Source organism: Rana temporaria, chromosome 9 (assembly GCF_905171775.1).
Source record: "Rana temporaria chromosome 9, aRanTem1.1, whole genome shotgun sequence".
In the NCBI taxonomy this organism is placed as follows: Eukaryota; Metazoa; Chordata; class Amphibia; order Anura; family Ranidae; genus Rana; species Rana temporaria.
In genome coordinates this window covers 177,598,259-177,613,282 of record NC_053497.1, presented here as the reverse complement: position 1 = coordinate 177,613,282, position 15,024 = coordinate 177,598,259, and the positions used below count along the sequence as shown (strand labels likewise).

At 49.0% G+C, this 15,024-nt stretch overlaps 1 protein-coding gene across 1 annotated transcript; it reads right to left on the bottom strand.

Moving 5' to 3' along the window:
• Positions 1-10,884: 10,884 nt before the first annotated feature.
• On the bottom strand, positions 10,885-11,529 carry LOC120913008 (nucleolar protein 58-like; the record flags this gene model as incomplete). Its single annotated transcript, XM_040322655.1, has 1 exon — positions 10,885-11,529. A coding segment is annotated over one exon (645 nt), but the record flags the coding sequence as incomplete, so codon positions are not given.
• Positions 11,530-15,024: the final 3,495 nt, after the last annotated feature.

Below are 15,024 nucleotides of genomic sequence, written 5' to 3'. Positions count from 1 at the left end.
CCCCCTCCAATACTACACAATGTACCCCCCCCCAATACTACACAATGTACCCCCCTCCAATACTACACAACGTACCCCCCCCTCCAATACTACACAACGTACCACCCCCCCCCCCCAATACTACACAACGTACCACCCCCATCACTACACAATGTACCACCCCCCCAATACTACACAACGTACCACCCCCATCACTACACAATGTACCACCCCCCCAATACTACACAACGTACCACCCCCCCCAATACTACACAATGTACCCCCCCTCCAATACTACACAATGTCCCCCCCCCAATACTACACAACGTACCCCCCCCTCCAATACTACACAATGTAACCCCCCCCCAATACTACACAACGTACCCCCCCTCCAATACTACACAACGTACCCCCCCCCAATACTACACAGTGTACCCCCCTCCAATACTACACAACGTCCCCCCCTCCAATACTACACAACGTACCACCCCATCACTACAAAATGTACCCCCCCCCCCAATACTACACAACGTACCACCCCCCCCCCCAATACTACACAATGTAACCCCCCCTCCAATACTACACAATGTAGAAGGGTGGATTTGATCTAAATCATAGTTTTTAAAGAGCAACTGTCATCTATTATACAATACTATACAATGTACAAAACATTACACAATTTATAAAACAACACTATAGACTGTACACACACTCTCACTCACTACACAATACTATACAATCTCTCTTTTACTCTACGCAATACTATAGTGTACACAATACTACAAATTTATAAAATACACAACACTACACAATGTACGTAATACTATGCAACACTATAGACTGTACACAACACTATACACTCACTCTACACAATCTCTCTTTTACTCTACACAATACTATACACACTCTTACTCTACACTATACACACTCTTACTCTACACGATACAATGTACACAACACTACAAATTTATAAAATACACAACACTACACAACGTACGTAATACTATACAACACTATAGACTGTACACAATGTACCTAATACTATAGAATGTACACAACACTACACAATTATGCTCAAAACTATACAACACTATAGACTGTACACACACTCTCACTCACTCTACATAATCTCTCTTTTACTCTACGCAATACTATAGAATGTACACAACACTACACAATGTGCGTAAAACTATACAACGTACACAGCACTATACAAACACTCACACAATACTATACAATGTACTCTACACTATACAATTTATAAACAATACACAATTTAGAAAAAACACAACACTACACAATACTATCACTCTACACAACACTCTAGAATGTACATAACACTACACAATGTATAGAATGTACACAACACTATAGAATGTACACAACACTATGCACTCACTCTACACAATGTACTCAATACTATACAATTTTTTGAAACAATACACAATGTACGCAATACTATAGAATGTACACAATCTACCTAATACTATACAATGTACACAATTTAAAAAATACACAACACTACACAATGTACGCAATACTATAGAATGCACACAATCCACCTAATACTATACAATGTACACAATTTATAAAATACACAACACTACACAATGTACGCAATACTATAGAATGTACACAATCTACCTAATACTATACAATTTATAAAATACACAACACTACACAATACTATAGAATGTACACAATACTATACACCCACTCACTCTACACAATACTATAGAATGTACATAACACTACACAATTCATAAACAAAACACAATGTACCTAATACTAAATGTACACAATTTAAAACACACAACACTATACACCCACTCTACACAATACTATAGAATGTACACAACACAATTTATAAAATACACAACACTACACAATGTACGTAATACTATAGAATGTACACAACACTATACACTCACTCACTCTACACAATACTAGAAAATGTACAAAACACAATATACCTAATACTATATAATGAACACAACACTACACAATGTGTGTAATACTATACAACACACACACACACACTCTACACAATACAATTTATAAACAACACACACAAACACAATGTACACAATACATAAAATACACAACACCAGACACTGTACACAATAATACACTCACTCTATAGAATGTACACAACACTAGTTAATTTATAAACAATACTACACAATGTACCTAATACTATACAATGTACACGATTTATACTACACAATATACAGAACACTATACATACACACAGAGTACAGTACACAACATACACAGTACACAAAGTACACAACACTACATACACACAGAGTACAGTACATACACAGTACACAATGCACACACATACAGGTCACACACACGGTGAGGGTCGGTCGGTAAGGATACGGGAAGCCCGGCGGGGGCTCTAGGCGGGGGTCTCGGCCTCTCCATCCCTCACCGGTCCGTCCCCGGCTTCCCGGCCCTGCGTCCCCTGTCCGACGTCATCACGCTGCGCCGCCTGCCGCCACCTAGCGGGCAGCGGAGACATTGCTCCCGGGCCGTCAAATGTCTATCGCTATACGGAGCTGCACTGTCTCCGCCTAGTGGGGAAGGGAGACACTGCACCCTGTCCTCCTGTTGGGTGCATATTCTCCTCAACGACACGGCCGCCACCTAGTGGTAGAAGAGAGACACTGCACTCGGACACTCTGTATAATACACAAATATTTATAAAAAGAAAAATGAAGAAAGAGGGAAAGAAAGAGTAAGGGGAAACAGAAAAAGCGAGAGAGAAAAAGAAAGAGAGAGTGAGAGAGCGAAAGACAGAACAAAAATGAAAAATACAGCCAATAGAGAGAAAGAAAAAAAAGGAGGAGAGAAGAAAAGGGAGGAAGGAGAGGGCAAGAGAAGAGAAGAGAAAAAGAGAGGAGGAAGAGGAAAGGAGATCAGAGAAGAGGGGAAAAGGGGAGAAGAGGAGGGAGAAAAGAGAAGAAAAAAGGGGAGAAGAGAAAAAAAAAGGAGAGGAAAGGAGATAAGAAAAAAACAGAGGGAAAAAGGGGAGAAGAGAAGAGGAGGGAAGGGGAGAGGAGAGGAGAAAGGGGGGAGGGAGAGGAGAAGAGAAGAGAAAAGGAGAAGAGAAGTGGGGAGAAAAAGGAAAATAAATGAGAAGAAGAGGGCAGAAGAGAAGAGAAAAAAGAGAGGAGGGAGCGGTAGGGAGATAAAAGAAGAGGGAAAAAGATGAGAAGAGAAAATAAGAGAAGGGAGAGCAAAGTAGATAAGAGACAAGAAGAGCAGAGGAAAAGGGAGAGAAAAGAATATGAGGGGAGGGGAGAGGAGAGAAAAAGAGAGGAGGGAGAGGAAAGGAGATAAGAGAAGAGGAAAAAAGGGGAGAAGAGAAGAGGAGGGGAGGGAAGAGGAGAGTAAAGGAGAAAAGGGGGAGTGAGATGAGAAGAGAAGAGAAAAAAAGGGAGGAGAGGAGAAGACAAGAAGAAAAGAGAAGAGAAGTGGGGGGAAAAGGGGAGAAGAAATGAGAAGAAGAGGGCAGAAGAGGTGAGAAGAGAAGATAAAAAGAGAGGAGGGAGAGGTAAGGAGATAAAGGAAGAGGGAAAAAGATGAGAAGAGAAGAGGTGAGAAGAGAAGAGTGGAGAAGATAAGAGAAGGGAGAGCAAAGTGGATAGACTAGAAAAGAATAGGAGGGGAGAAGAGAGGAGAGAAGATAAGAGAGGAGGGAGTGGAAAGGAGATAAGAGAAAAGAAGAGGAAAAAGGGGGAGGAGAAATAAGAAGAAGAGAGGAGAAGAGTGGAAAGGAGAAAAAAAGGAGAAGATGGGAGAGAAGAGAGCAGGGAAGAGTGGCGATGTTATTTTTTAACATGTTCCCATCCGGCCTATAGCAAAATATGGCTGGACTTTCATCGATCTTTTACAATTTTACCTTTTGACTATTTATTTATTTATTACAATTATTTTTTCTTTTATTAGCCCTTTTGGGGGGTGGGTGGGCTTTGGTGAGATATAAAGGCCCAGGGTCTTAACAGACTTTGAGACAGGGAACAAAGATTCCCCAGTCCCCTTCTCTGCAGCCTCAGCTGTACTGAAGATGAATGGACAGGAGACAGATGCTCATCTCCATCAGTGGTGGCTGGTGCTGATAATTTTTTTGGGGGGGCGCAAACAAACTAAGAAATTATGAAAAATACTGAAAAAAAGCAGCCACTGTACCCATGAAATGCTGCCACTGTGGCCGTCAAATGCAGCCACTGTGCCCCATCAAATGCTACCACTGTGGCACATCAAATGCCGCCACTGTGCCCATAAAAAGCCGCCACTGTGCCTGTCAAATGCAGCCACTGTGCCCATCAAATGCCCTCACTGTGCCCATTAAATGCAGCCACTGTGCCCCATCAAATGCCGCCACTGTGCCCCATCAAAGGCAGCCATTGTGCCCCATCAAATGCCGTCGCTGTGCCCATTAAATGCAGCCACTGTGCCCCATCAAATGCAGCCACTGTGCCCATCAAATTCCATCACTGTGCCCATTAAATGCATCCACTGTGCCCCATCAAATGCCGCCACTGTGTCCATCAAATTCCGCCACTGTGCCAGTCAAATGCAGCCACTGTGCCCATTAAATTCCGTCACTGTGCCCATTAAATGCAGCCACTGTGCCCCATCAAATGCCGCCACTGTGCCCATCAAATTCCGCCACTATGCCAGTCAAATGCAGCCACTGTGCAGATTAAATGCAGCCACTGTGCCCCATCAAATGCAACCACTGTGCCCATCAAATGCTGTCACTGTGCCCATTAAATGCAGCCACTGTGCCCCAACAAATGCCGCCGCTGTGTCCATTAAATGCAGCCACTGTGCCCCATCAAATGCAGCCACTGTGCCCATCAAATTCCGTCCATGTGCCCATTAAATGCAGCCACTGTGCCCCATCAAATGCCGCCACTGTGCCCATCAAATTCCATCACTGTGCCCATTAAATGCAGCCACTGTGCCCCAAATTCCGCCACTGTGTCCATCAAATTCCGCCATTGTGCCAGTCAAATGTAGCCACTGTGCCCATCAAATTCCGCCACTGTGCCAATCAAATTCAGCCACTGTGCAGATCAAATGCAGCCACTGTGCCCCATCAAATGCAGCCAGTGTGCCAGTCAAATGCTGCCCCTGTGCTCATTAAATGCAGCCACTGTGCCCATCAAATGCAGCCACTGTGAACCCCCCCCCCCCACCCACCTGCCTGGCACTTACCCCATTTTGGTAGGGGATCAGCTGAATAGGAGGTGGCTACAGAGGCCATGGATAGATTCATACAATACATGAATCTATCTATTCTACACAGAGGGGGGTGGCGTGACAGAGAGGACAGCGCCCGGGCGCCCTTAATGGACGGCCACCACTGATTTCCATTCATAACCTGAACTATGTTTACGATGCTCAGTGACAGTAATGAATGGACAGAGTCAGTGGTCACTCGGAAAAGGAAGGAGCCGGTAAATTACATATTTACCGGCTCCTTCCACCGCTCTCGATCCTGACAGATTGAGGACAGAGGGGACGGAGGAGCATGAAGCGGGACCAGAGGAGCACGAAGGGGGACTGAGGAGCACGAAGGTGGACCGAGGAGCACTGATGGAGACTGGAGGATCACAAAGGGGGACAGAGGAGAACGAAGGGGGACAGAGGAGAACGAAGGGGGACAGAGGAGCACGAAGGGGGACAGAGGAGCACGAAGGGGGACAGAGGAGCACTGATGGAGACTGGAGGATCACAAAGGGGGACAGAGGAGAACGAAGGGGGACAGAGGAGAACGAAGGGGGACTGGAGGAGCTGGAAGGAGGACGAGGAGTACTGAGGGGGAACAAGGAGCACGGAGGGGAACCAGAGGAGCATGGAGGGGGACAGAGGAGCACGAAGGGGGTCAGAGGAGCACGAAGGGGGACTGAGGAGCATGAAGGTGGACCGAGGAGCACTGATGGAGACTGGAGGATCACAAAGGGGGACAGAGGGGAACGAAGAGGGACAGAGGAGAACGAAGGGGGACAGAGGAGAACGAAGGGGGACAGAGGAGCACGAAGGGGGACAGAGGAGCACGAAGGGGGACAGAGGAGCACTGATGGAGACTGGAGGATCACAAAGGGGGACAGAGGAGAACGAAGGGGGACAGAGGAGAACGAAGGGGGACTGGAGGAGCTGGAAGGAGGACGAGGAGTACGGAGGGGGAAGAAGGAGCACGGAGGGGAAACAGAGGAGCAGGGAGGGGGACAGAGGAGCACGAAGGGGGTCAGAGGAGCACGAAGGGGGACTGAGGAGCATGAAGGTGGACCGAGGAGCACTGATGGAGACTGGAGGATCACAAAGGGGGACAGAGGAGAACGAAGGGGGACAGAGGAGAACGAAGGGGGACAGAGGAGCACGAAGGGGGACAGAGGAGCACGAAGGGGGACCGAGGAGCACTGATGGAGACTGGAGGATCACAAAGGGGGACAGAGGAGAACGAAGGGGGACAGAGGAGAACGAAGGGGGACTGGAGGAGCTGGAAGGAGGACGAGGAGTACTGAGGGGGAACAAGGAGCACGGAGGGGAACCAGAGGAGCATGGAGGGGGACAGAGGAGCACGAAGGGGGTCAGAGGAGCACGAAGGGGGACTGAGGAGCATGAAGGTGGACCGAGGAGCACTGATGGAGACTGGAGGATCACAAAGGGGGACAGAGGAGAACGAAGGGGGACAGAGGAGAACGAAGGGGGACAGAGGAGCACGAAGGGGGACAGAGGAGCACGAAGGGGGACAGAGGAGCACTGATGGAGACTGGAGGATCACAAAGGGGGACAGAGGAGAACGAAGGGGGACAGAGGAGAACGAAGGGGGACTGGAGGAGCTGGAAGGAGGACGAGGAGTACTGAGGGGGAACAAGGAGCACGGAGGGGAACCAGAGGAGCATGGAGGGGGACAGAGGAGCACGAAGGGGGACAGAGGAGCACGAAGGGGGACTGAGGAGCATGAAGGTGGACCGAGGAGCACTGATGGAGACTGGAGGATCACAAAGGGGGACAGAGGGGAACGAAGAGGGACAGAGGAGAACGAAGGGGGACAGAGGAGAACGAAGGGGGACAGAGGAGCACGAAGGGGGACAGAGGAGCACGAAGGGGGACAGAGGAGCACTGATGGAGACTGGAGGATCACAAAGGGGGACAGAGGAGAACGAAGGGGGACAGAGGAGAACGAAGGGGGACTGGAGGAGCTGGAAGGAGGACGAGGAGTACTGAGGGGGAACAAGGAGCACGGAGGGGAACCAGAGGAGCATGGAGGGGGACAGAGGAGCACGAAGGGGGTCAGAGGAGCACGAAGGGGGACTGAGGAGCATGAAGGTGGACCGAGGAGCACTGATGGAGACTGGAGGATCACAAAGGGGGACAGAGGGGAACGAAGAGGGACAGAGGAGAACGAAGGGGGACAGAGGAGCACGAAGGGGGACAGAGGAGCACGAAGGGGGACAGAGGAGCACGAAGGGGGACAGAGGAGCACTGATGGAGACTGGAGGATCACAAAGGGGGACAGAGGAGAACGAAGGGGGACAGAGGAGAACGAAGGGGGACTGGAGGAGCTGGAAGGAGGACGAGGAGTACTGAGGGGGAACAAGGAGCACGGAGGGGAACCAGAGGAGCATGGAGGGGGACAGAGGAGCACGAAGGGGGACAGAGGAGCACGAAGGGGGACTGAGGAGCATGAAGGTGGACCGAGGAGCACTGATGGAGACTGGAGGATCACAAAGGGGGACAGAGGAGAACGAAGGGGGACAGAGGAGAACGAAGGGGGACAGAGGAGCACGAAGGGGGACAGAGGAGCACAAAGGGGGACAGAGGAGCACTGATGGAGACTGGAGGATCACAAAGGGGGACAGAGGAGAACGAAGGGGGACAGAGGAGAACGAAGGGGGACTGGAGGAGCTGGAAGGAGGACGAGGAGTACTGAGGGGGAACAAGGAGCACGGAGGGGAACCAGAGGAGCATGGAGGGGGACAGAGGAGCACGAAGGGGGTCAGAGGAGCACGAAGGGGGACTGAGGAGCATGAAGGTGGACCGAGGAGCACTGATGGAGACTGGAGGATCACAAAGGGGGACAGAGGGGAACGAAGAGGGACAGAGGAGAACGAAGGGGGACAGAGGAGAACGAAGGGGGACAGAGGAGCACGAAGGGGGACAGAGGAGCACGAAGGGGGACAGAGGAGCACTGATGGAGACTGGAGGATCACAAAGGGGGACAGAGGAGAACGAAGGGGGACAGAGGAGAACGAAGGGGGACTGGAGGAGCTGGAAGGAGGACGAGGAGCACGGAGGGGGAACAAGGAGCACGGAGGGGGACCAGAGGAGCATGGAGGGGGACAGAGGAGCACGAAGGGGGTCAGAGGAGCACGAAGGGGGACTGAGGAGCATGAAGGTGGACCGAGGAGCACTGATGGAGACTGGAGGATCACAAAGGGGGACAGATGAGCACGAAGGGGGACAGAGGAGCACGAAGGGGGGCAGAGGAGCACGAAGGGGGACAGAGGAGCACGAAGGGGGACAGAGGAGCACGAAGGTGGAACGAGGAGCACTGATGGAGACTGGAGGATCACAAAGGGGGACAGAGGAGAACGAAGGGGGACAGAGGAGAACGAAGGGGGATTGGAGGAGCTGGAAGGAGGACGAGGAGTACTGAGGGGGAACAAGGAGCACGGAGGGGAACCAGAGGAGCATGGAGGGGGACAGAGGAGCACGAAGGGGGTCAGAGGAGCACGAAGGGGGACTGAGGAGCATGAAGGTGGACCGAGGAGCACTGATGGAGACTGGAGGATCACAAAGGGGGACAGATGAGCACGAAGGGGGACAGAGAAGCACGAAGGGGGACAGAGAAGCACGAAGGGGGACAGAGGAGCACAAAGGGGGACAGAGGAGCACGAAGGGGGACAGAGGAGCACTGATGGAGACTGGAGGATCACAAAGGGGGACAGAGGAGCACGAAAAGGGACTGGAGGAGCAGGAAGGAGGATGAGGAGTACTGAGGGGGAACAAGGAGCACGGAGGGGAACCAGAGGAGCATGGAGGGGGACAGAGGAGCACAAAGGGGGACAGAGGAGCATGGAGGGGGACTGGAGGAACACAGAGGGGGACCGGAGGAGCACAGAGGGAGACAGAGGAGCACGGAGGGGGACTGAGGAGCACAGAAGCGGACCAGAGCATGTAGGGGGACCGGAGGAGTACAGAGGGGTACTGGAGAGGCACTGAGGGGGACTGGAGGAGCATGGAGAGGGACAGAGGCGCACAGAGGGGGATTGGAGCACGGAGGGGGACCGGAGGAGCATGGAGGGGGACCAGAGGAGCATGGAGAGGGACTGGAGAGGCACGGAGGGGGACTGGAGGAAGCTATGGGGGACAGTCAGGGGTGATCGGTGCAGCGGTGGGGAGAGTTACAATCACCGATCTCCCTGTATAGATTTCAATAAAGCAGCTGACAGCCGCGGGAGGGAGAGGAGGAGAAGCGACTGTCAGCTGCTTTATTGAAATGTATACAGGGAGATGGGTGATTGTAGCTTTTCCCCAGCCCTGCACCGATCATCCCCTGGCAGCCCAGGTATCGGATCAAGCAAGTACTCGGGCAAATGCTCGGTGTCGGACAACCCTAGTTTCTATAGTATAAGCAGCCTCAGGCCAAGCTTCACCCATGGACCTCTAGGACTAAGCCCCGTGGGTGTGACAAAACGCGTCGGTTAGGCATTGGCCTGAATGAAGACACCATTGGGCTTTGCTGGATGTGTGGCATTTGGGTTCTTTTACTACCTGCATGTCATTATTGCCTAGGATTGCAGAAGTGGGAGCAGGTACTGATTAAAAATTGGTACACTCCCCCCCCCCCCAAAATTGTTAATAACGGGTTCTGTAGGTCTCACGAAGCCGCTAATGAAAGGCAGAGGAGCGACGGGCGAGGTGACGGGCGAGGAGACGGGCGACGAGCGCGCTCTGCTGCTTCTGGTTGATGAAATAACTCATCGGTGACTGAAATCGAGCAGATGGTTTGGTTAGGCCGAGAGATAATAATTACATTATAAACTTGGGCAGAGCACCAGCTCATTGTAAAGGGCAGACAAAGTGCTTTATTGACGATGATCCGATGAATTGGCAGAACATTCCGTGGCCCAGATGGAGGAGGAGGTTCTGCCGGAGAGAGAAGAGCCGCGGGAAATCGCTGTAGTGTGCGAGATCCGGAGGATAGGAGGAACTTTTATATTTTGTGTCGGAGCCCAAAGACCCTCAGAGATCAGAGCCGAGGGAAGAAAGTGATACTTTGTAAACATTGATCAGAGATGTCATTGATCAGTAGACATGTGCATTCGTTATCTTCCGAATTTCAGGTATTTTCGTTTTAACAAACGATAACGAAAGCACAGAAAACGAAAACCGAAAGATCCGACATAAACAAATGCTTTATTTTCGTTTTTGTTGCGGTCGAATGTGCCTAACCTTAACGCTATTAGTCCAATATTATTCTACATAAAGAGAAAAGATTAGACATTAGAGAGACATGAAGAAGAGTCCATTTTTTTTTTAAAGATCCTTCTCCTCCTTCTCCTTCTCCTTCTCCTCCTCCTTCTCCTTCTTCTTCTCCTCCTTCTCCTTATCCTCCTTCTCCTCCTTCTCCTTCTCCTCCTTCTCCTCCTTCTCCTCCTTCTTCTCCTCCTTCTCTTCCTTCTTCTTCTCCTCCTTCTCCTCCTTCTCCTCTTTCTCCTTCTTCTCCTTCTTCTCCTTCTCCTCCTTCTTCTCCTCCTTCTCCTCCTTCTTCTCCTTCTCCTCCTTCTCCTCCTCCTTCTCCTCCTCCTTCTCCTCCTTCTCCTTCTCCTTCTCCTCCTTCTTCTTCTCCTCCTTCTCCTCCTTCTTCTCCTCCTTCTCCTTCTCCTCTTCCTTCTCCTTCTTCTCTTCCTTCTTCTTCTCCTCCTTCTCCTTATCCTCCTTCTCCTCCTTCTCCTTCTCCTTCTTCTCTTCCTTCTTCTTCTCCTCCTTCTCCTTATCCTCCTTCTCCTCCTTCTCCTTCTCCTCCTTCTTCTCCTCCTTCTCTTCCTTCTTCTTCTCCTCCTTCTCCTCCTTCTCCTCTTTCTCCTTCTTCTCCTTCTTCTCCTTCTCCTCCTTTTCCTTCTCCTCCTTCTCCTCCTTCTCCTTCTCCTCCTTCTCCTCCTCCTTCTCCTCCTCCTTCTCCTCCTCCTTCTCCTCCTCCTTCTCCTCCTTCTCCTCCTCCTTCTCCTCCTTCTCCTCCTTCTCCTCCTTCTTCTCCTCCTTCTCCTTCTCCTCCTTCTCCTTCTCATTCTTCTCCTCCTTCTCCTTCTTCTTCTCCTCCTTCTCCCTCTTCTCTTCCTTCTTCTTCTCCTCCTTCTCCTTCTCCTCCTTCTCCTTCTCCTCCTCCTTCTCCTTCTCCTCCTCCTTCTTCTCCTCCTTCTTCTCCTTCTCCTCCTTCTCCTTCTCTTCCTTCTCCTTCTTCTCCTCCTTCTCCTCCTTTTCATTCTCCTCCTTCTCCTTCTCATCCTTCTCCTTCTCCTCCTTCTCCTCCTCCTTCTCCTCCTTCTTATCCTCCTTCTCCTCCTTCTCCTTCTTCTCCTCCTTCTCCTTCTCCTCCTTCTCCTCCTTCTTCTCCTCCTTCTCCTCCTTCTTCTTCTCCTCCTTCTCCTTCTTCTCCTCCTTCTCCTTCTTCTCCTCCTTCTCCTCCTTCTCCTTCTCATTCTTCTCCTCCTTCTCCTTCTTCTTCTCCTCCTTCTCCCCCTTCTCTTCCTTCTTCTTCTCCTCCTTCTCCTTCTCATTCTTCTCCTTCTCCTTCTCCTCCTCCTTCTCCTTCTTCTTCTCCGTCTTCTCCTTCTCCTCCTTCTCCTTCTCTTCCTTCTCCTTCTTCTCCTCCTTCTCCTCCTTTTCATTCTCCTCCTTCTCCTTCTCCTTCTCATCCTTCTCCTTCTCCTCCTTCTCCTCATTCTCCTTCTCCTCCTTCTACTTCTCCTCCTTCTCCTCCTTCTCCTTCTCCTCCTTCTCCTCCTTCTACTTCTCCTCCTTCTCCTCCTTCTCCTCCTTCCCCTTCTCCTCCTTCTCCTTCTCATCCTTCTTCTTCTCCTTCTCCTCCTCCTCCTTCTTCTTCTGACACCATAAGCCTTCAATGACAGATGATTCGACCTTAATTTGGATTTTCGGACGAATGTGTTTTTTATGAAAAACAAAATAAATAAAAACGAATTTCGGGAGTAACTAAATAAAAAAATTGGACGAAAACGAAATTACGAAACAAAATATTTCAGTGTGCTCATGTCTATTGATCAGAGATGTCATTGATCAGAGATGTCATTGATCAGAGATGTCATTGATCAGAGATGTCATTGATCAGAGATTTCATCGATCAGAGATGTCATCGATTAGAGATGTCATTGATCAGAGATGTCATCGATCACAATGGATTTCCTTCTTTGTCGAAAATCTATTTGTAGGTGTTTTCGACACGGCGATGTGAACGCAATTAAATCCAAAGGATTATTTAGGGAAAAAAAATTGTACCTTTACAACCCCTTTAACCCCTTCCTCGCCCCCTAGTGATTAACCCCTTCACTGTCAGTGTCATTTACACAGTAATCAGTGCATTTTTATATCACTGATCGCTGTATAAATGACAATGGTCCCAAAATAGCGTCAAAAGTGACCGATGTGTGCGCCATAATATCGCAGTCCTGATAAAAATCGCTGATCGCCGCCATTACTAATAAACAAAAAATTATAAAAAAAAAGCAAAAATTCTTTCCCCTATTTTGTAGACGGTATAACTTTTGCGCAAACCAATCAATAAACGTAGAAGAATACGTATCGGCCTAAACTGAGGGAAAACTTTTTTTATACATATATATATATATATATATATATATATATATATTTATTTTTGGGGGATATTTATTATAGCAAAAAGTAAAAAATATTGCTTTTTTTTTTCAAAATTGTCGCTCTATTTTTGTTTATAGCGCCAAAAAATAAAAACCGCAGAGGTGATCAAATACCACCAAAAGAAATCTCTATTATTTGGGGGAAAAAAGGACGTAAATTTTGTTTTGGAGCCACGTCGCACAACCGCAAAATTGTCAGTTAAAGCGACGCAGTGCCGAATTGGAAAAAATGGACCGGTCATTGGGCAGCCAAATCTTTCGGGGCTGAAGTGGTTAAGGACCGAGCCTCTTTCTGAGATTTGGTGTTTACAAGTTAAAAATTTACTTAGAACCCCCAAACATAATATATATATATATAGATACTGTATATATATATATACACATATATTTCCTAACACCCTAGAGAACTGTGCCATCAAACGTAGCTACTGTGCCCATCAATTGACGCCACGGTGTCCATCAAACACAGCCACTGTACCCATAAATTGCCGCTACTGTGCCCATCAATTGCTGCCAGTGTGCATCCAATCACGGCGCCTGTCATTTCAGCCAATCAGGTGACAGGTAACAGACCCCAGCACTTGACTGGTTGAGAGGCGGTACCGTGTTAGGAAAGCGAATATTAATTTGCTTTCCTAACACAACGCTGAGTGAACTGCAAACGCCAAGCATGGCGCCCGCTGTTCGCCTTTTTGGGCGCCTATTAAAGCCTACGACTCTTATCAGGCGCTTCCAAAAAATACCCCGCCGCTGTAATTCAGGTGCCCGGCACCCGACAAGGGGCCGGAACACCTGAATAGGGGGCGGCAGTGGCAACCATAGATAGATTCATGCAATGCACAGTTCTATCTATGGTGATGGAGGGATGGCAGGAGAGAGGGGGCGGCGCCGTGCGCCCTTTATGGATGCACCGCCACTGTGACGTCTCCTTTCGTTATTTCTCAATGATTTGAGCAGCTTTTATGCCGTATTCCAAGTGACGTCTCTCCTAAACGTATTCACTTTTCCGCTTTGACTGTTTTTTGGGCGGCAGGCCAGTAAAGAACGAGTCATCACCACCGCCGCCACCGCCTGCAACTATAAAAGTGCTGAATGCGCTAGAAGGGCGCACGTTGGGGGATTCTGTACGGCACTCGAGGGGGGGGGGCGGTCTTATAATGCATCTTTTTTTTGTTTTGAGAAAAGACGCCGCAGGAGACGGCTTTTCCCACAAGGAGCGCGGCGAAGAGGCTTTTAACATTTCAAAGTGCTAACCTTTCCCTCCCGTCCATAATGTATAATGTCATGTTCAGCCTGTCATTGCTGGGAGGGGGGAGGGGGTGATTCATCGTGACAGGAAGGGGCAGACTTAAAATGAATGGCAAACTCCGGAGGGAACCCGGCTCGTCAGCACTATCTCATGATAAGGAGAGCAATGAGCTTCTCCGACATTGTTGGGATTCTCCTCTTAAGGAGACAACAGATCCTCTTAATGGATAAGAGCTTTAAATAAATAAATCCTTGCAACCCTTTAAGCTGAAGTTTAATCTGCTTATATTTTGCCTTCCCTGGTTCCTCCCTCCTCATCACATTTTTTCTGTTTTCATTACATACCTTATTTTGGACCCAGTGATGGCATCACTGGGTCTATGTGCTCTAGGGTGACCAGTCCACGTGTCCCGGATTGCCCGGGGGAAAGTCGCATATTTTTCAGGTCTGACCCGGGCACCTTCATTCCAGTACAATACAGTGTCCCGGAATGAAACTGACACAGCCACCCCCCCGGACCAATCTGATGCCCCCAAAAAAGGCCGTCACATCACCGCTTTACTCACTGACAGTACTTGTCCTGGCAGGGAATGCCTGGAGGAGCACAATCCCCGCCCCCTGCTTGTGATTGGAGAAATCATAAATCCTGCCTCAGATTGATTCCTGATCACGTAATCAATATATCAGTTTAATATGTCAATCAATATGTCTGTTCAATATGTCAATCAATACGTCTGTTCAATATGTCAGTTCAATATGTCAGTTCAATATGTCAATCAATATGTCTGTTCAAGTTGTCAATCAATATATCAGTTTAATATGTCAATCAATATGTCTGTTCAATATGTCAATTAATATGTCTGTTCAATATGTCAATATG